Source organism: Benincasa hispida, chromosome 11 (assembly GCF_009727055.1).
Source record: "Benincasa hispida cultivar B227 chromosome 11, ASM972705v1, whole genome shotgun sequence".
In the NCBI taxonomy this organism is placed as follows: domain Eukaryota; kingdom Viridiplantae; phylum Streptophyta; class Magnoliopsida; order Cucurbitales; family Cucurbitaceae; genus Benincasa; species Benincasa hispida.
The window spans coordinates 6,504,630-6,526,942 of NC_052359.1; the positions used below are offsets into that span (position 1 = coordinate 6,504,630).

The 22,313-nt window shown below is 36.6% G+C and overlaps 2 protein-coding genes across 3 annotated transcripts; one reads left to right on the top strand and one right to left on the bottom strand.

The window, feature by feature from the left end:
* The first annotated feature begins 2,878 nt into the window (after nucleotides 1-2,878).
* On the top strand, nucleotides 2,879-4,659 carry LOC120091825 (phosphoserine aminotransferase 2, chloroplastic). The gene has a single exon (XM_039049967.1). The coding sequence runs from the start codon at nucleotides 3,011-3,013 to the stop codon at nucleotides 4,298-4,300; it is 1,290 nt and encodes a 429-aa protein (XP_038905895.1). The 5' UTR covers nucleotides 2,879-3,010; the 3' UTR covers nucleotides 4,301-4,659.
* Nucleotides 4,660-5,589: 930 nt separating this feature from the next.
* Nucleotides 5,590-22,313, bottom strand: LOC120090479 (protein GRIP). 2 transcript variants are annotated; one of them, XM_039048178.1, is made up of 22 exons: nucleotides 22,001-22,313; nucleotides 21,370-21,887; nucleotides 20,908-21,023; nucleotides 19,862-20,031; nucleotides 19,249-19,342; nucleotides 12,356-12,442; nucleotides 12,174-12,254; nucleotides 11,710-11,835; nucleotides 10,961-11,069; nucleotides 10,797-10,876; nucleotides 10,003-10,131; nucleotides 9,825-9,925; nucleotides 8,923-9,056; nucleotides 8,720-8,817; nucleotides 8,513-8,632; nucleotides 8,383-8,407; nucleotides 8,197-8,255; nucleotides 7,643-7,714; nucleotides 7,525-7,572; nucleotides 7,219-7,324; nucleotides 7,023-7,081; nucleotides 5,590-6,140 (listed from the first exon to the last, which is right to left on the bottom strand). In XM_039048178.1, exons 2-22 carry the CDS (start codon nucleotides 21,830-21,832, stop codon nucleotides 6,033-6,035), a joined length of 2,385 nt encoding a protein of 794 aa, XP_038904106.1. In that variant the 5' UTR covers nucleotides 21,833-21,887; nucleotides 22,001-22,313; the 3' UTR covers nucleotides 5,590-6,032. The 2 variants fall into 2 exon arrangements, with proteins under 2 accessions (XP_038904106.1, XP_038904107.1); XM_039048179.1 differs by lacking the exon at nucleotides 22,001-22,313 and having other exon boundaries at nucleotides 20,908-21,015; nucleotides 21,370-21,548.

A 22,313-nucleotide genomic window follows, 5' to 3' on the forward strand; every position in this document is an offset into this window, starting at 1 on the left:
GTCTCCTTCTTGTTTCATGTGTATATGTGTCAGAGGTGGATATCTAGAGGACATAGATGCCCAACCTGACCCCAGTAATGGGGTTACTTACTGAGTATTTTACACTCATTCTTTCTCATGTTGTTATTTTAGGTAAGGGTAGAGATGCACCAACGATGGACAAGCGGAATTCGTGATCAAGCCACTGGGACTAGTTTTTACGCTTCCGCATCATGAGATTTAGAGTTCTTTTCATGTTTCTCTTAACTTTTAGTTTTGATGTTTAAAACTTACTTTTAAGAATCGTTTTTCAAACTTATTTATTATCCTTTATGATTTATGGGTACCCTACTATTGTTTTAGTATTTGAATTTAATGAAAGTCTTTTGAACTTACCTTATTTAGTTAGCATTTATTTCATCATAACCGAGTGTCGTTTTGAGTTCCATGTATGCATGTATTTAGTAACGACTTACTTAAGCCCTAGGGGGTCGAGTCGTTACAACAGGGAATGCTCGTTTACAAACCAAATGTATGTAGATGCGTTAGGTTTCTGATCATATTATTCAACATTTCTCAATGTGAATGCCACATATGTTTCTATCTCTAGGGTGCATGTGTTGGTTACATAAAGTAATAAAGCACAAGTCTTTTTATCTCTAAATATACTATGCATTCTGACTCAATGTGTTCTCTAGCTATCTTATTCTCAAATAGTGTAACTGATTTATAACTTCAACCAAGTGATCAAGATGATTAAAGCTTGAAAATTAAGCATGCAACAAGTCAGGAATGCGTCAATCACAATGGAATATAAACAGAGAAAGTGGATGGATCAAATGTAAGATTTAATTTTGAAGGTTGAAACTGTCTTTACAATAATCACACTTAATTGCATGAAATGGAAAACGGAAATGAAATGAAAGAAAGGGAAGGAGTCAAGTCGCAGAGTTTAATCTCTTGTCCTCTTTGGCTTGATTCAAATGCATGTGCAATCAACTTGGTGAAGAAATGATGAAGAATTTTCTCTCGAGCTTGGTCTTCAACAATGACAATGGTTCTTTTCCTCCTATCTCCTTCTTGTAACAGCAGAGCAACTATGATCTAAATTCTATGGTTTCTCTAAGAATGGTATCCTCCTTCTTTGGCTGCAAGTCTTCTTATTTATAGGCGTTTTTCTCAGCAACTTGTGATAGGACAACATTAATTTCTATGCCCTGGTCAGCAGTCTACCAGTTCAGATGTCTTTCAGACGCCGACAATCAAATGTCTATACTTGCAAGTGTTGATTTGATAGGAACAACGCGAACCAATGCCCTTGTGATAAGACAACATTAATTTACATGCCCTTGCGTTAGCTTGGCTTGCAACACTTAGTGAATTTTCTTGAAATCCTATAATAAGATGCAATAGTGAAGCAGTTTTACCAAGAAGTACACTTTTGCAAGAGTTAGTGGTGTTTGAAGAATTCTATGCGTTTTCTCTTAAGATAGATGTGTTTTTATCATTAAAAATTCTAATTGTTCTAACTTTTAAGAGACAATAACTTATATTTCTACAAGTTATCAAAGATAAAACAGATAAGAAAGACATCAACATTTCACCAGAGAACGTAAACGATGATTGATATATTTTGAAAATAGTGTATCTTGAAAGTTAATACGTGTGTTTAATTAATTAATCCTATGCCAAAGTTTAGGAGTCATTAAAAATGTTCATTTCTAATAAGTTTGACTTAGCTTTCACTTTAATTTTTCTCTTTATTTTTTAAATTCAATTCTTTTGTTCATGAGATTCCAAAAACTATACCTTTTGTCCTCAGCTTTTCGCGGTTGTTTGCAGCTAAAAAGGCTGATTTTCTTTTTATCTGATTTGTTTTTTAAGCTGACATGTCAACAATTTATTCATTTATTGATACTAAATTAAATGGCAAAATACATGAATTTCATATTATTTTTAACATTACATTATTTATATATGGAGCTCTTTTGGTACAAGAATAAACAGGTTGTGAATATGTATCTAATACACAGAAAAAAAATTAGAAAAATTAATAATAAACCAGAATTAGGTCTAAATAATTTATTGATAATATAAAAACTAAAATTAAATAAACTATTTTAAAAATCAAGTATAAGAACCAAAAATGTGGAACTATCTTTTTAATTCCCGAGTTCTAAAGAATGTGTGTGTTTGGTTCACAAGTTTTCAAAACAAATCTATTTAGTCTCTGAATTTTTTAGAATAGGTACATTTGAACCATAAATTTTAAAAATATATCTTTTTAGTTCTCAAATGTTTAATAATGAGTTTAAAATATTCATGAACTAATTTTTATTTTTATTTTATCTAATTACATAAAATTTTGAATGACAAAAATATGTTTAAAATGAGAATAGGTAAAAAAAAATTTTAAAAACATATCCTAATTTAAAATAATAAAAATAAATTATTGCATGCGCCTTTTGGCTTTTAAATCTCTTTTTTAAAATTTAAGACTAAAAAAGAGACTCCCAAGTCTATCCGCTACTATTGTTGATAGACTCCCAAGTCTATCCACTACAGACTTCTACCGCAGTGATATGGTCTATCAAGATTCCTATCAATAATATGGTCAGACTATTTAAATTTGATCATATTTATAATTTTTTTATATTATATTATATCTGCTAAGGTCTAATCTATATTTGCAATTGTTCGAAAAAATTTAAATATGAAATAAACTGGTATTAGAAAAATTGAGGACTAAAATGTTATGTTTTCCAAACACGTATTTTTTCAAAACTTAGATTAAAAAGGTAATTTTTTAAAAAATTGAAAAAAACAAAAAACAAAAAACAAAATGAAAGAGTGAAACAGAGCGAAAAACCCTCCCCTCCTCCTATAAATGGCTTGAAAGAAGCCATTATTCCGTCCACCAAAAACCCCTTTCCCCCGTCTTTTCCTCCAACAAAAACCAGACTCGGTTCTTCATTTCTTCTTCTTCCAAATCTCCAAAATCTTTCTTCCTTTCTCTCAAATCTCTACATCCATGGCCGCCACAGCTTCCCCACACTCCCTTCTTCTTCAGAATCCTCATCGCCACCATCTCAAAACCTCCATTTCCACCCCTCATTTCAATGCCTTCCCTCTCCCTTCTCCCTCTCCCTCTCCCCACCGCTTCTCAATCTCCTGCTCAGCAGCTTCCACCACCTCCCCTCTCGAGCTTCAGAATCCCCCGTCTTCCCACAATTCTTCCGACGATCGTGTCTTCAACTTCGCCGCCGGCCCCGCCACCTTGCCGGAGTCCGTCCTGAAAAGGGCTCAGTCCGAGCTCATCAACTGGCGCGGATCTGGCATGAGCGTAATGGAAATGAGTCATAGAGGTAAAGATTTCACATCCATAATCCAAAAGGCCGAATCAGATCTCAGAAGCCTTCTGGATATTCCCTCCGATTACGCTGTTTTGTTCTTGCAGGGCGGCGCCACCACTCAATTCGCCGCCATCCCTTTGAATCTGTGCAGACCCGACGACACCGTCGATTATGTCGTCACTGGCTCCTGGGGCGACAAGGCCTTCAAAGAGGCTCAGAAGTATTGTAAACCTAAGGTTATTTGGTCGGGCAAAGCTGAAAAATACACCAAAATCCCAGCATTCGAGGATCTGGAACAAAGCCCTAATGCCAAATATTTGCATATTTGTGCGAACGAAACCATCCATGGAGTTGAATTCAAGAACTATCCAAATCCGAAAACCCTCTTGGTGGCTGATATGTCCTCCAATTTCTGCTCAAAACCTGTGGACATATCTAAATTTGGGATAATTTATGCTGGAGCTCAGAAGAACGTTGGGCCATCTGGGGTCACCATTGTTATAATCAGGAAGGATCTGATCGGTGGAGCACAAGAAATCACTCCCGTGATGTTGGATTTCAAGATCCACCATGAAAACAATTCGCTCTACAACACCCCACCTTGCTATGGCATCTACATGTGTGGATTGGTGTTTGAGGATCTGCTGGAACAGGGGGGGCTGAAGGAGGTGGAGAAAAAGAACAAGAAGAAGGCCGACATCCTATACGAGGCAATCGATCAAAGCAACGGATTCTACCGATGCCCAGTCGAGCGTTCGGTGAGATCATTGATGAATGTACCATTCACTTTGGAGAAGCCAGAGCTGGAAAGTGAGTTTGTGAAGGACGCAGCTAAAGAGAAGATGGTTCAGCTGAAGGGGCATAGATCCGTGGGAGGAATGAGAGCTTCAATATACAATGCAATGCCATTGGCTGGAGTGGAGAAATTGGTTGCTTTCATGAAGGATTTCCAGGCAAGGCATGCTTGATTTGATCATAGTATGATTATTTAAGTCTAATTTGCAGCTACAGTATTTTCAGCTCTCAAGTGAAAAATCAAGGCAGTGCATCATCATCATCATATTATGTTGTATCGTTTTGGGATTTTTTTTTTTTTTTTTTTTTTTTTTTGGCAATCTTTGCTGGATCTTTGATTTGTGCAATGTGGGGAATGGGGAGTTTGTGTCTTTTCTAATGGGGTTTTTGAGCAAAATTTCACATGAGGATTTTGATCTTCTGCAGAAAAATGAGTAGTTTAGTTTTTTACGGGGAGGGGTGATTATAAATGTTTGAAGCTTTCGAGTCAATAACCTCTAAATGCAGCCATGTTTAGATAATGCTATGCATGTATTAGTAGTTCTACTTCTAATCTCTCTCTCTTTCCCGTAAGATTGAAATAATATGTGTGGATTAATCAATATTTTTAATAATAAGGTTTACAACAATTTGGAAGTAAAAACAACCTAATTATTCATTTAAATCAAGTTTTATAACTTTATTTGAAATTAGAAAGAAACTAACTATTTGTTTAAATCATTTTTACAACTTTCTTTAATGTCTGTAAACAATGCATCAACATCACACCAACTTTTTACACCCACTTTTTTTCTCTTTATCAATACTAAAGTTTTCCTCAACTTAATATAACTTTTACGAAAACCAGACTTTCATGAAACAAATGAATGATATACAAATGGCATAGAAAAAAAAAATACCTAAACGAAAAGTTTCTGGTATTGAAAATTTCCCATACTATCCAGCATTTTGGGATTATAAGGATTTACAAAATAAATTAATAATAAATTAATAAATCATTTAATAACATATCAAATAATGAACGAAATATTAAGTACTATTTTTTCTTTCTATGGCCTGGAAGTATCAAACTTTGTTTGCAACCAGTTTTTTTTCCTCCCTTTTAGAAAAAGGGTATTATATTTCTATACATGTACATTTATTAATGTCGGTTGGTTCAACATTTTCATTCTATCACGACAAAACATAAAAGAGAATAACACAAATGTGAATATAATATTATTGACCATCGAACTGAATCGAACCATTTTTACCCTTAAAATATATAAATAATATTAATAATATTTCCTAATTATTTTTAAATGAACATAAACGGAGAGAGAGAAAAATTATTAATTCAACTTTCTTAGTTCCAAACAAAGGTAAACGTACCAATCAAATTCAGAATCAGAATGCGATGGTCACCAACCCAACTGCAAAACGATGGATTACCAATTCATTTATAACTTAGCAACAAACAAGCTTACCAGAAAAACAATTTTCTTTTCTCGATTCCAAATATAAGGTAAAAGAAAATAATATCCCTCAAAGTCAAAGGTACAAATGCAGCGGCAAACTATTACAAAAATAAAATATCATTGTATTGTGTGTATAAAGTAAAGAACATTTTCATGGAAAATACAACACTTCCGCCTCCTCCCAGAAGAACAAGATCAAAATTCCTCCCTCCTCTTTCATGTTCTATGTATATTTTAATCTATAAAAGTAACGCTTCTCTGTAGATTCTCATTTTGGCATGAAAGAATAATTGTTTCTTAAAAGAAAGAAACAGTTTCGAAATTCTTACAGTTGTGGCCTACTCTGCTTCTCTACCGGTACTGAAAAAGAACATTTGTTCAACCACAGTAGCAGACGTTTTAAATTTTATGCTGAGAAACTTTCCGGAGGCTTCCTTCCTCTCATCTGTCACGTAAATGAAAATCTTGAGAAAAGAGAGCGAGCGGATCCTGAATCACCAGCAGGGCTTGGAGGAACATCCGTCGTGCTGCGATATGCTTGTTGACATTTTTGCATCTGTATAAGCAAATCAACCAAAACTACTCACCGTAAGTTGAGCCTATTAAAATTCATAAGAGTACTTTACATCTCAAAACAGGGTTTTCGGTTTCCAGTTTCTCAAAGACATCGATCTTCACTTTTAAGGTTTCGTGCGATAACGTGGTAACAGGTAACAGTATAATGTTTTTATTACATTAGAAGCAATACTTATATTAAACTTTTTACCACATAAATTTAATAGTGGATGAATCAAATATAATCTTACAAGTTATAAATTTATCACATTAAACTGCAAACTTTGTTATTATCAAGGCAATAGAGAGTATTGGATGTTTTTTAATTGGGTTTGAACATTTTAGTGCTAAGTTTGAGCATTTTTCTACCACCTGCCTTCCTTGCTTGATTCTGGATGTTTTGGTGGTTAAATTTTGTGACTTAATAGTCTTATAGAATAGTTGACAGGTAATTTTCTAATTTGATTTTAAAGAGAGAATAATGTCACCACATACTCCAGTTCCTTTTGATTCATTGAGATAAATCTGAACAAATGTTTTTCCCCCCTTTTTGGGAGGGCTAAAGTATTACTATTTTCTTATATTTATTTTTCATTCCCATCAATTTCTTTTAGGAGAATAAATTGATAACTATTTGACACTATGAGACTGTAAACCATAGTAATGCAAGTCCAGTAACCATAATTGCGAGCATGTCGATAATTCTCAAACATAATTCTATTCCTATGATTTACGTGATGCTTATAAGGCCTAACAATGGTCATCCTTTAACTTCCATGGGTTCTTTTGACTTCTCTAGATGTTTGGCCACAATTAAGTAAGAAAAACACAATATATTCCAATCATTCACAGGATAGAGAATAGTTGAAAGTGCATATACAACCTCTTCTGGACTAAACTGGAGAAGCATGGCAACCACAGGTAGCAGAGCTTCTACTTCACCTAATTAAAAATAAAAATTGAGGATAAGGAAATGTTAAAGAGGGTGTCAAATAAATCAACCTTTAAACCCATAAATTGGAGCGGGGACATTAATTTGTAAAAATTGCCATTATCAAAGCAGAATAAAACTCCTATACCGGTTTCAAGGAGCTTCAAGATGACATTCTTCAGATATGTCATGTCAATACCCTCCCTTTTCTGTGATCTTTCCATATCACGAAGCTCAGCCTTTAACATTGTTTCCTGCACCCATGAGATGATATTTAAATTTCACACTAAAAATGCTAGTAGTTGTTATACTATGGCATGACTTTCACATATATCAGACACAGAACATTGCTTTCTTAAATAAATTAATTAATTAATTTTTTTTAAAAAAAAGGATAAAAAACTGAAAAGCTTTTAACGTCTTAGAGATTGGCTCGATTTGAACTTAATTATACCTGCTGGCTATGCAGACGATTCTCACGTTCAAGCTCCTCAATCTCTTCCTATAAAATGCAGAATTGTTAGACTCTGCATCTAGAACGTGAAATACATACCTCTATCAGTGAATCATACTTGAAGGGCTAAGATATGGCGCTGTGATTGGGCTAGTTGCTCTTCTCTCTGAGCCTGCTGCCTTGCTAAAAGCTGAATAAAAATGAAAATAGGAAACTATCACACATCCATGACGTTTTAGACCAAGATACCTCCACTCCATGTGAAAAAGGCGACAAGATGTTATTTTTCGTATCTATCATTGTGGTTAACATGTCTTTATAAAAAGGCGACAAGATTCAATAATCAAACATGAAAACTAATTCTTTTTCTACTTCCACATTTGGGAGTGAAAATTCAAACCTTCTTTCTAATCGAAGATACATACCTCTATCAGTTAAGCAATACATATGCTCACACACTAATTTTAAAATCATACCATAAAATTCTGTAATTAATGCATGAATGGCAGTTACCATAAGCAACCATCTTTGATAGAAGAGAAACTGATAACGTAATTTCAATTTGACAATATATATTAATTAACAAAACTTCTTCCACTACAAAAAAGATGTTAAAATCAAGTATAAGTTGCAACTGCAACAAGTTTTTATGAGAAAGAATGCTGTACATACCAGAATCTGTTGTTCTGCAATAGAGGCGCTCAAATTTGAAGAGTCCTGTTTTTGAGTGACTGATACCAATTGGAGAAAAAGAACGTTAAGACGTCAATGGTCAGTTCTAGTCTATTGTCCAAATTTGTTCAGTTCTGATCAAACATGAGCAGTAAATGAATAGGGAAACAAAAAAAGTTTTCCTACCTGCAATATTATCAATTTGATCTGCCTGAGATGATTACAGAAGATAAGGGTCAGAAATGAGTACAGAAAACACTTAAGTATCAAAATCTATTAAAGAATTGTAATCAAAAGGATTAGATAATAAACATACGGGAGGCTTTGATTCCAAAGATTGTCGAAGATTCTTGTTATCATCTAAAAGCCTAGAAATTTCTGTATCCTTTTCCTCAATCATTCTATCAGCAAGATCTCGGAATGAATTGTGCTCTTCCTACAGATGACACAACGAAGTAAAAACTTGAGGATAAAATTATTTTAGCACAAGTCACAAAACAAGAGAAAAAGTTATTATACTTGCCTTTAATCTTTTATACCCTCGTTTCAGCTCTTCAAATTCCTTTTCTACATCTTGCCTAGAGGATTCTTCAAACTGAGATTTCAGAGCTTCACATCTTACTGCAGATAAAATATTACAGAAAATAATCTTCTTTACAACAACTTATTTATCACTCTGTAAATAAAAACCAAGAATCGCTATTTCATTCAAACTACTGATATTACTTCGCCATGATTCCTCCAAGTTTTGGAGGCTCTGTTCCCAAGCTTCCTTTTCTGAATGAAGGTGCAAATTAGCAGATTCAAGCCTCTTTTCTAGGCTCTTAATATTTTGCTCAGCGTCGTTGAGGGCTGAATCTCTGTCACAAGTGGAAATAAGAAGTTATCTTAAGTTCATCAAAAGAATGCTGTCAATTTGTAGAACTCTAGGAGGAATATTCTGACGGAAATTAAAGAAAGCCACCATTTGAAACAGCCATCCACTTTGGCTACTAAACCTTGAGGGTTAAATCAAAGAGATCAAGAGAAACATAAAACTTAATGACCATTAAATCTAAACTAAATGTAATGAAACGATTTGGCCATCATGAGAAAACATTGTTTGCCAGCCTAGGAATCTTTTTCACCTAAAATTACCACGGGATGTTCATGCAAAAACCAAACTTTCATTGAGAAAAACATGGAAGAAATAGGCTCACACTTCGCACTCAATGACATTCGCATGTTCCATTTAACTAATCTATCATTCTAGGATTTCACAAACAAATAGGATCGGAAGAGAATTCTTCTCTCTCCCTCCAGGTAAGTGGGTTCATCGCAAACACAATGAAGAGACGGCAGATTGCATTTTTAACAATTCCCCTGTTTTTTCATCAGTAATAACAGGATTTCCATTGTTCCCATATTCCCATTCCCGTGTTTTTTAATACTTGAGGTATCAATTGGTCTGTCCCACGATTGATGCGTATGCAATTAACATTAATAATTCCTGAAACGACTTTAAATGAACCAAATATTCAAATCAACTGCCGGATGTATAACTACTACTAAAGTTGCAGCTTAGATTTGTGATAACCCTTCTGGAGAAGATGGAAAATTGAAATAAAAAATCTCAAGCATATGACCACCTTTCTTTGAGTTCTTTATCATGATTTTCCAACGCATTTTGAAGATCTAGCTGAACCCGTTCCTTTTCAGCATATGCCAACGTGATTTCCTTTTCAGCCTCCTATAATGCAAAGTTTGATAACCAAAGTGAGCTCGGGAATCAACATGGTTATTCACTTTACATTTAGATGTGTTCACCTTCAGCACTTCCTCAAGAGCTTTAATTTGGTCAGAGTCCACAGCAGCCGCTAGCTCTGCTTCCTTCTTCTGTAGAAGTGCATGAGCACGAACCTTGTATGAAGAAAATTCACTTTCCAGGCGATTCATCTGCAAGAATAAAAAAAATTGCATCAAGCCAATTATGATTTTAAGTAGGTGTTGAAGAGACTAAAAGATCACTTAAAAACGAATTTAGGGCTGATAAAATAAAAAAGAGAATTTATTTCTATGGCAGCCTCTGAAAAATTTGGTAAAAACATGGTTCCAGGTTTGTTAGATACCATGAACAGTCACATTGCTGATAGATTGAGTCACATCAAATCAGATGAAGAATAAATATAAAAAAGATGTGTACTTTAGGGGATGATCTTCTATACCTATCCCTATACTCACACATCATCTCCAACTATCTACTGAAACCTTCCCTACCAAAACAACTGCCAGCCTCATCATCCAATCCCATAACACCATCTTCAACAGCTCTAATTTTTTAGTATAACAACTCCAGGAATGGGGGGATCAAACCTTCGGCCTTTAGGGAAAAAAGTCATATCAATTACCACTAAGCTAAGCTCATTTTAGCTCTTCAAAGGCTCCAATTAGGTACCACATTAGTCAAATCATAGTACTGACCAACAAAATGTTGCTTGCTACCACTCCACTTCTCCCGGTTATAAATTATTGTTTACATTTTTTCCCAACAAGGAAGAGAATAAATAGATAAGAAAATTGGAATGAGTAAAATGATCACAGTTTCTGGTGGTTGATAATACCTCCTCTTTGACAGTCAGTAGTTCAGCATCTCTTGCACTCAACATCCGGGCTTTTGCAGAAACTTCCAATTCCAGCTGACCTGTCCAACACCAACGAAATATTTGTCTGTTTCTTTTCCTATATTAGAGCCATCAACAAAAGTCAACAAGAATTCTTCTTATACTCCTCATTTTAGCAGCTTCAATTTCAGCACGTATGCAATTGCTCTCAGCAATCTCTAACTTCATTTTAAGTGCCTCTGAAGCAGCTTGCCATGTCTCCTTTTCTTTCTCCTGTAGCATTATACAACTATGATCCTATGATTACAAACCTGAAATTTGGACTCAAACTGAACCTAAGAAAACTAATTACATAATTTCAAAAGAAATACGCTGGAGATGAGAATGGATGCATAGTTAGATCAACATGTATTCTCTAACATAAAGTAAAATATCATAAGCAAGAAGTGTAGCGGCAATCTTATCCACAACATAAAATAAGGAGGTGCTTGGTTCATTTCATGGATATATATATTTTCCTTTATTTTGTACCTATGGATTCTCAAGAACATCTTTACCTCAAAGATAACAGTTCAAATCAGGATGAGTTCATTCATTACTGGAAATTCCCAGCAACAAACTAATGTTCATTTAGTCATTTCTGCTGTTATATTTAAGTGCTCAAATTCTTGCTTTTAGAAATTATGATATATTCTACTGAAGAAGAACTTGTCGATCAAGCCCATAACCTTGATTGAGAATTTTAGGACCTATAGAACTAAGTTTTCTGAATAAGGTACTTGCAAAAGAACATTAGAACAAAGTTAAAATGGTATGAAATGTGCAAAAAAGTTCTCTAGATATAATGCCTTCGTTCATTTGTAGAAGAGAATAATTTTGACACATTTATAAGAGTTCAAACCAAAGAGCCTACATGTTCATTTCTGAGGTGAGCAAGCTCTCCTTTTACAGTTTCCACAGCAGCTTTAAGTCTTGCAGCCTCACCACTTGATGCTGCATCCATCTCAGCAATCTTTGATTCTTTCTCTGCAACTAATTCCTGGAAAATGTGTTAAAAAAATCTTCATTAACAGCCAAATATACAAATATATGTGTGTATATATAATAACTATCACACAATCAGTTGAAAAATCTATAATAGTATAAGAAAAAGGAGAATTATATTGCAACCAGAAATCAACTCTTCTACTCTCGCATTAAAAGTATACTTGATAATAATTGTAATAGTGGCAACGAAACTTTATGTAAATCTATTAGTTGATAGTACACTTAGTTAGCCTCTTCAGAAGCCTTCTCCAGGTCCAATTTAAGAAATCAATAGGTGGGGTGGGAAGCATAAAAGTCGAAAGATAAACTACAAATCAAATTAACTCTTACCTGTAGAGAAGAAATAGTCTCTGTAGCTTTATTTCTATCAGATAAAGCATCAGAAAGTTGCATTTGGAAGCTCTCCAAGCTCTGGATGGAGGAAGAAAGAAAAAGGAAAAACAAACAGATGATTATTGGAAGATAATAGGAGGTACAGAAAGCATGCCATTCATTCAACAAGCATGCCTCACCTTCTGATGTTTTGCAGAAAGCTCAGCTAGTGAAGCTTGCCTTTTCTCCTCAGCAGCTTGAAGCATATTCTTCATGTCTTCCAGCATCTGAAGCACACAGAGTGAAAGACATCATGGTCAAAATAAATATTTCATTAGGCCCTCCAGCTATATCAAAGTAAAGGTAGAAATGACACTCCGGCATTTGATGAATTCAAAAGACAGAAAATGAAGTAGAATAATAATAAAGAAAAACAGTAATGAAGAATTTTCAATAAAACACTTGGTATTTTCTTTTTGATGGGATGCATGAGTTTTAATCACCTTTTCATCTACTTTGATTTCACTTTTAAATCATGAGTTGTCCCTTTGGGGAGAGACAGGAACATCCGATACTATTGGAATTTGGAAATTTTAAATTATGAGCTAAACTATTATGCAAACTAAATGTTTTTTTAAACAAGGCACGACAAAACAAAAAGAGACTAATGCTTTTTTCTAAAAAAATGGAAACAAGACAATTTCATTAATAGAATGAAAAGAGACTAATGCTAAAGGAGCAAAAAGTAACCAAACAAAAGAATACAACCATTGCAAACCATGTTTGTTAGGTAACTTCAAAGGATGTGCATTTACTATTTAGTTGGGACAGTTTTGGTGGCATTCCAAGAAAAAGGCTGCATTTATCTTGGAGATGTGTCCTTTTTGCAATTTGTTGAGCCATTTAGTTAGAAAGGAGTGGGCATATATGGTACAGGAAGTGCTCGGATGAAGTTTCATTATTTACTTTTTGTAAGGTGTCTCCTTACTTTCTATTGATATAAAAGAAGAAAAACCATAGGGCAACACAAATACCCAGCCAATTTGAGAGAGCTAGTGAGTCTCTTTCCTCTAAAGATTACTATACTCATCAAGAGCATAAAAACAACTCGATACCCTAATACAACTGTTGAAATTAGGGTTTTGTACTCTAGGGGCATTTTTATCTTTTTCATTGTACCCTTGAGTTTCCCTTTTCTCTATTTAAGCTGGTGGTCTGTTGTATTTCTTAGTATCAATTTTCTAATAAGAATCCCTTTATCCCGTGGTTTTTCTCCCTGGTTAGGGTTTTCCACGTAAAATATTAGTGTGCTATTTTTCTTTCTCTACTCTGTTTTTCACCATGGTATCAGAGCATGGAGATGAAACCCTGGCCACCATTGAGGAAAATCCAACAGGAGAATCTCAAACCAATAATCCATATATAACCAGTATTATCCAAAAAGCCATTGACAGATACTTCCAATCTCTTCTTCCCCACTTTCGTGAAGATCAGCCGCCGCCGCCCTACCACCCGCCGGCCGACTCCTTCGTAGATGGAACGACGAGTCGCCAGACCCAGCGACCCAATAGAAACCCATCTGGTTCGGTCGCGCTCAGATGAAGGCAAACGAACAAACGCGACCGGCGACCGGCGACCGGCGACCAACCGAACGACGCCACGATCTGTCCGGTCACTCTCAGACACAGCCAAACGACGCCGACCAGTCCAGATCTGCGATGCCTAGTGCTCCTCCATGCGAGATCGGCGCCGCCCAGTCAAGATCGACCGTGCCCAGTAGTTCCCACTTGTTGCTATTGCAGCCGGTCTTCTCCTTTCAGCCACTGCCGCACCAAATGACAGATGGACAAAGTGTGGGTGTTTTTCAGCCGAATATGAGCAATCGAATGGGGCAATTTTCGCAGATCATGGGTGAGTTTAGAGGGGGAGATTCTTCATACCACCAGGACCAAGGAAGTATAATCCAAGATCAAGTTACCCAGTTGCAATTGCAGATTAAACGACAGAACGAGATGTTTCAGCAGCATCTAGCTGCTATTGGGGAAGCCCTGGGATCGACATCCAAGATCCAACCAGATCTAAACCCACATCCTAAAAATTTGGTAACTTCGTTCCCTACTTACCCTTCAAATTTATGTTCTGGAGCTATAGGCAATTCTTCTAGCTTTATTATAGGAGAAAAGTTGAATGGTGAAAATTACTTTTCTTGGTCCTAATCTATTAAAATGGCCTTTGAGGGCCGTCACAAATTTAGATACCTAATAGATGAAATACCAAAACCAAGGATCGGTGATTCCCAAGAGCGAATGTGGAAAGGAGAGGATTCTTTGTTGAGATCGATTTTGATTGGAAGTATAGAACCTCAGGTTGGAAAACCATTATTGTATGCAACTACAGCTCGTGATATTTGGGAGGCAGCCCAAAAACTCTACTCCAGGAGACAGAATACCTCTCGTTTATATACCCTACGTAAGCAGGTCCATGAATGCAAACAGGGAACAATGGACGTTACTGCTTACTTTAACAAGCTCTCTCTCTTATGGCAAGAGATGGATTTGTGCTGTGAAATGATTTTGAACTGTCCTTGTGGAGGAGTGTTACATTATCAGTCTGAAGAAATGGACCGCGTGTATGACTTTCTTGCAGGACTCAACTCTAAATTTGATACAGTGTGAAGTCGTATATTGGGGACCATACCTATACCATCCCTAATGGAAGTTTGTTCTAAAGTTCGCCTGGAGGAATATAGGTCGAAGGCCATGAATAGTACACCTGTAACGCCAACAGATTCCGCTGCTTTCAAAACATCTGGCCCTGTACAAGATAAACAGAGCAGTAAGCCGCCCCCAGTGTGTGAACATTGCAAGAAACCCTGGCACACGAAAGATCAATGTTGGAGACTTCACGGCCGACCGCCAAATGGTAAGAAACGACAGTCAAGCCGGGCTTTTGTTGGTGAATCTGTTACTGGAGATACTCAGCCTCAGAATCAGGACACCACTCGGAGCACTACTACTACAATTGGAGTAAGTGCCATTGCTCGTGAGTATAGCTGGTAATAAACCATGGATATTAGATTCAGGAGCCACAGACCATTTAACTGGTTCCTCTGATCAATTTTTGTCTTATCAACCTGATGCTGTTGTTTTTCAGGATCTAAACTCGGGGATGACGATTGGCACTACCCGGCATGACAGGGAACTCTATTTCCTCACTGAAGAAGCCTCCTTTAGGATATGTGATAGGACTAGTTTGTTTTCTTCCTATTTTTTTGTTTCTGAAACTGATTATATGTTATGGCATTATCGTCTAGGCCATCCTAATTTCCAGTACATGAATTATTTGTTTCCTCATCTTTTTCACAATATTAATATTTCTAAGTTGAAATGCGATGTGTGTGTCCAAGCCAAACAGCCTCGTGTTTCCTTCTCTTCTCAGCCTTATAAGCCTTCTAAACCATTTACTCTGTTCCATAGCGATGTTTGGGGTCCGTCACCAATTACTACCATAACTAGGAAGCATTGGTTTGTAACCTTTATTGACGATCATACTAGACTAACCTGGGTCTTCCTTCTGACAGATAAATCAGAAGTTACTTCAGTTTTCCAACAATTTTACAATTCTATAAAAACCTAGTTCAACGCCAAAATCGCTATTCTCCAGAGTGATAATGGTCGAGAGTACCTTAATAACGCCTTACAAGAATTCCTAGTCTCAAAAGGTATTGTCCATCAGAGTTCCTGTGCGTACACCCCTCAACAAAATGGAGTGGCCGAACGGAAAAATCGTCACCTAGTTGAAGTTGCCCGATCACTTATGTTGTCAACTTCCCTTCCTTCAATTGTGGGGTGACGCTATCTTGACACCAGCCCATCTAATAAACCACATGCCATCCCGGGTCCTAAAATTCCAAATCCCCTTAGATTCCTTCAAAGAGTCTTACCCAAACACCAGATTTCTCTCTGATGTACCCCTTCGTGTCTTTGGCTGTGTGGTGTTCGTCCATCACAAGGACCTAACCGTACCAAGTTTACCCCTCGGGCACAAAAATGTTTTTTTGTGGGGTATCCTCTACATCAGCGTGGGTACAAGTTTTATCATCCCTCTTCCAGAAAATACTTTGTCTCTATGGATGTGACATTCTTTGAAGATCATCCATTCTTTCCCAATGGTTCTCTTCAGGGGGAGCATACTAGTGAAGAAACCAATTGGGGTCCCAGCCTTTCTGCCTTACCTGAACCTGAACCCATCCTTGATGTCAGTATCAGTACCAATGCACCTATCCTCCCGACCAAACAAGTCCCTTGGATCACATACTATAGGAAGAATCTCATAAAGGAAATAGCGTCGCTTGTTATCTCTCTGGCTCCAGTCCATGAGTCTGAACAAAGATTGGTTTCAGGTACTAGTAGTCCTATCCCTGATCATGATAATAAATGTGATAAAACTGATGCTTGTGTTGAAAACGTTGAGAGCAAAAACAGGTCGATGATGGTGCAGAGACAGATGATTGTGTGACTCTTGAAAACATGGTAGAATCTGGAAAAGAAGCGTCTCTTATTCCCGCTGGAAAAAATGTTGAGAGTGGGAAAATAACAGAACCGGAGGATGAGTGCAATATGTCAGAAGAAAGTAAAGACAGAGATGAATCCCTTGATCTTCCGATTTCCCTAAGGAAAGGTACTAGATCTTGTACTAAATATCCGTTGCAGAGTTACTTGTCCTACAGTAATTTGTCTCCTAAGTTCAAGGCCCTCACTACAAACCTAGACACAGTGGTGATACCAAACAGTATACACACAGTTTTAGAAAGTCCTAAATGGAAAGCCACAGTTATGGAAGAAATTAGAGCTCTCGAGAAAAATCATACATGGGATCAAGTCAATCTTCCAAGTGGTCATAAAGCAGTCAGATGTAAATGGATGTTCACAATAAAGTATAGGCCCGATGGAACAGTTGACAGATACAAAGCTAGATTAGTTACCAGGGGTTTTACTCAGACTTTCGATGTTGATTATTCCGAGACTTTTTCGTCGGTTGCAAAGCTAAATACAGCTCGGGTCCTCCTTTCTGTTGCAGTTAATAAGGATTGGCCCCTTTACCAGCTTGATGTGAAAAATGTCTTTCTTAACGGAGAGTTGGAGGAAGAAGTCTATATGAGTCCTCCCCCAGGATTTGTGAAACAGTTTAATCACCGAGTTTGCATATTAAGAAAGTCCTTATATGGGCTAAAACAGTCACCAAGGGCTTGGTTTGGCAGGTTTACTATGTTTGGGAAAATTGTAGTTTTGATTGTTTATGCTGATGACATTGTTATTTCAGGCGATGATACCTCAGAGATTGACCGATTGAAGACAAAGGTGGCTGAGGAATTCAAAATCAAGGACCTTGGAAAACTAAGATACTTCCTTGGAATGGAAGTAGCTCGATCGAAAGAAGGAATTTCAATTTCCCAACGGAAGTATACTCTAGACTTGCTTAAGGAAACAGGTATGACGGGTTGCAAACCAGTTGATACCCCTATAGAAGCAAATGCAAAGTTAAGTAATATGAGTAAAGGTGTTCCAGTGAGCAAAGAAAGATATCAACGACTTGTTGGGAAATTAATATCTCTCTCTCATACTAGACCCGACATCTCTTATGTAGTAAGTATGGTAATTCAGTTCATGTAGTCTCTATACGAAGAGCACATGAGGGCAGTGGAGTGCATTTTGAGATATCCAAAAACCTCTCCAGAGAAAGGCTTGATGTTCAGGAAAACTGAAAGGCGATGCATCGAAGCTTACACCGATGCTGATTGGGCAGGATCTGTAGTAGACAGAAAATCAACATCAGGGTATTGTACCTTTGTGTGGGGCAACTTTGTTACATGGAGAAGCAAAAAGCAAGGTGTTGTTCCTAGAAGTAGTGCCGAGGCAGAATACAGGGCCATGAGTCTGGGAATCTGTGAAGAGATTTGGCTTGAAAAAGTTTTGAAAGACCTTGATCAAGAGCATACCGGTCCAATAAAACTCTACTGTGATAATAAAACAGCTATAAACATAGCAAATAACCCTGTTCAACATGACAGAACAAAGCATGTGGAGATTGATTGGCATTTTATTAAGAAAAGACTTGATAGTGGCAACATTTGTGTTCCTTATATTCCTTCCAATCAACATATTGCAGATGTCCTAACAAAGGGACTACCCAGACAGATGTTTGACGCATGTGTGAGCAAGTTGGGTCTTATTGACATCTACGCCCCAACTTGAGGGGGAGTATTGAAATTAGGATTTTGTACTCTATGGGCATTTTTATCTTTTTCATTGTACCCTTGGGTTTCCCTTTTCTCTATTTAAGCTAGTGGTATGTTGTATTTCTTAGTATCAGTTTTCTAATAAGAATCCCTTTATCCCGTGGTTTTTCTTCCTGATTAGGGTTTTCCACGTAAAATATTGGTGTGCTATTTTTCTTTCTCTACTTTGTTTTTCATCAACAACCAACATAACCCACCGCTTACATCACATTGCTTTGTTCTTCTCCATCAATGGTCTCCTCCCATGTTCATAAACAAACCTCTCCAACAATCCTAACTAACTTATCCCCTGTGAAATACCCTTCTTGCCCTTTCTGCTATATTGACGGATGATAGGGAGCCTAACACTTCTCTATGTTCAAATGACGTGAATGGTAAAGTATTTAGATTTTAGCATAACCATTGCCTTTATATCTATCATTAATAATTGCCCGATGCAAAGTTATTTTAATCTATATGTTACATCAAACAATATAACTTGTGAATGAATCTAGGTGACAATGATAATAAAAATGTTGTTACTGGGTTTGGAAAAAATCAATTTATTTTTTCAATCATCAGTATTGCCCTAATCCTAAATCCTAATTTAGCTTTCTGAAATACGTTCTTTTTCCAAACACTTGAAGGGTTTCATTTACCCCGGGGCATAAAATTAGTACACCACTGACCGTCATTCAGTTCTTATTATAAGAAATACACAAGATAATGATAACAAGTATTAAGAAGATTTACTATCTTTCTTATACAGCACGAATGATGTCAGAAAGCTTCCCAATATAAAGCATAATTTAATACCTGGTCCTTCTCTGCAAGGGACTGCTGCAATGCGTCAATTGCAATTTCTTTAGGCTGCAACGAGTGTCTCAATTCTTCTATGTTGTCTCGAAGCCTGTTCATTAGTGATATTGTGAGTTTTCCCATACATGGAAAAGAATTAAGAAAGCATAATACACTTAACTACAAAAAATTACTGTACTACTATAATCGGCTCAACAGATTAAGTCAATGACACCTGCTCTATCAAAAATTGTTGGCGCCTAATCTAGAAAATTTCCAGGTTAATCGCCCACACTAGCTTTGTGACAATATCATGCTAAATTTAGAAATTCTAGCTTTTCTGCCAATATGGAATATGAAGGATTCGAGCGTGTTTTCACAGTTGAAATTCAAATTTATTACTCATCTTTGACCAAAAAAAATTTAAAAGAAAACACTGCTTTTATTGAGGGGAAAAAAAAGAATACAAGGCATACAAACCACGTCCCGAAAAATCCCTCTACAAGAAAATATTACAATAATAAGGATTTGTCATGCAAACACACTCAGACCATGACCAGAGAAAGACATTATTTAACATGGTAGTTTCTAAATTCAATTTACAAAAGAAGAAAATTTATGGAGATTTTACTTATTGTTTGCACTTCTTAATTGTTGTCTCTCTGCATCTATTGCTTTCAATGCTTCATTGGCCTGTTGCCGAGTGCGTTCTATTTCTTGTTGCAGTGCAGTCTGCTGGGACGTTGCACGCTCTGCTCGTTCATTAACATCACGAAATCGAGCCTCAAGGTCATCTTTTTCCTGCAATGTTCCAGCATACCATCAAAACAAACAAGGTGATCTCTCTCAAAGTTCATGTACACGCATGTGTGTGATACAAATACACCTTCCCTTTCCCCTCCAACCTAAAGAAGAAGGAAGAAGATGGGATGCTGCATTACTAAGAAACATTTGTAAGTACCATTTCCTTTACACTCAAAGTTTCAGTTTACCATTGACACATAACAGCAACATAGTGAAGTTATTCTTCAGTATAAAAAAAATGAAATGAGACATATATAATGACCTCTTGTGACAAAGTTATAAGATAATTTAAGAATATTACACTTCAGTTTAAACAGATTCTGGCCAAACATAAAAGCATAATAATTTTCAGCAAAACAGATGCATCAATTGATTTCTTCGAGAAGAAAATTATAGAATATAAATCATGATTTCTACTAATCCATTAATCAGATTCCAGAGTTTGTGAAACTTACAAAAAAAAATTCCACATTCTATCACAAATCCACTAGATCTATAATATGCTTTATCCTTGTTACATTATTCTCTTCTAGCTAATAGGAGATACAATGCATAATACATGTATCAATGTGTTTAAATCCTGGCTTCGGGAACCTAATTTTGTAGATTCCTACACATCGAGTATAATTGACTGAATAAGACATAAAAAGTCAAGGCAATCCCACATTTTACAGACCTGGTATTCTTAACAGTCTGGTTTGGGAAACAGAAACAATATTTTGAAGAAGAAACTGGCCAATTTGAGGATTTGATCACATCATTGGAGATTGATGTGAAAGATCTGTCAATGGAGTGTGTTTTGGTTTGGAAAACAACATGGATGGCAGATACAACAAGGTACGATTAAATAAGCACAAGGAATACAACAAACACCTTCTGAATATCTTGAATACGTTGTTTAGCTCGTTTGTGTAGCCTGCTAAATTTTGAGTCCAGGTCAGAATATTTCTCATCACGTTCTTTTATTTCTTGCTCCAACTTCTGTTGAGCTACATAAAGAAACATTTCTCTGTTATAAATTTAATGCAAAATAAGAAGAAAAAAGTTCCCTTTTTGAAAACCATAAAGCAAAACAAGCAATTACAATTGACAACCTTCCATTTGACCTTTTTTTCCCTTCCAAACAGTATATAATTCTCAAAGATTGAACTGGTCCTCGAAATAGATATAGCCTTCCTTTTACGAGGATTCAAAAGCAAAAATGACTCAGAAGACTAGTGTGGTCAAAGCACAATTTTTTTTTAACGATACATCACTTCAACAAACAAACCAAATCCTTCTAATCACAAGTTAACAACAAAAGATATAGAACACCGCAAACCAAAAAGATCTGACCTTCAATGAGCTTTGCAGAAAGTTCATGAACTTTTGCATCTGCTTCTGAGTGGGCTTCTCGGAGATGCTGCAAAGCTTGCTCTGCTGCACCTCGTGTCTGCTTTTCCTCCGAAAGTTCTTTACTCAAAGACTCAATTCTTTCTTGAAGTTCTTTCAAATCAACGGATTCTCCATCTCTGGAACCAATTTCTTCTTCTCGTTCAGGCACATTCTCCACATTTTGCAGATTTTTCATGCTTTCCAACTGAGACTTTAAGTATTCATTTTGGGATTTCATATCGATAACCAATTGTACAAGCTCATCATGATCATCAGAGCAATTTTGGCTATCAGAAACCCTGTCTTCCACGACAACATGGCCATTGCCCTCATGTTTCACGCCGGATTCTAGCTCCTCGGACATTGTCCCCTCTTCCACTCGACTTTCGGGAGTTTCATTGACATCACCTTCCTCCAAAGACATTGTTCCACTACTTAATTCCAGCGCTCAGACCACATCAGAAATCACTCCGTAAGACCTGAATCGAAGGTCAATTAATTCAATTGAAACGCTTTGCACAATTATTCACTTCAGCAGTTTCATGGTTTCGTATCTGAATCACTGAAATCTTTAACAAAACTCAGATCCTACCTCGTTGACACACTCGGCAGGCTTCCAAAAGACAAGGCCAGGCAGAGATCTTTGAATCACAGCGCGTAAATGGAGAATCAATATCTAAACAAATGGCTGTACCTTGAATCGAGAAAGAAAAAAATGGCAGCCAAAGATCTACACGGTGGATACAGAAAGAGAATATTGAGATCGGCGGCGATGATATTGCTAGAGGTTAGTAGAAAAATTCAGTTGATCGCCACAATTTCATCGGAAACATCCGACGGGCGTCACCTGAAACGGAATTCTATCGGTAACTATGCCTCCTGAAATCGACTTCGCCTTCACTACA

Coding starts and splice junctions, on each gene's coding strand:
- LOC120091825 (XM_039049967.1), top strand. CDS start 3,011: ATGGCCGCCACAGCTTCCCCACACTCCCTTCTTCTTCAGAATCCTCAT.
- LOC120090479 (XM_039048178.1), bottom strand. CDS start 21,832: ATGTCTTTGGAGGAAGGTGATGTCAATGAAACTCCCGAAAGTCGAGTG. Junction 9,926..10,002: donor CTCTTGAGGAAGTGCTGAAG/GTGAACACATCT, acceptor TTTGCATTATAG/GAGGCTGAAAAGGAAATCAC. Junction 7,082..7,218: donor CTTGAAGCTCCTTGAAACCG/GTATAGGAGTTT, acceptor ATTTTTAATTAG/GTGAAGTAGAAGCTCTGCTA.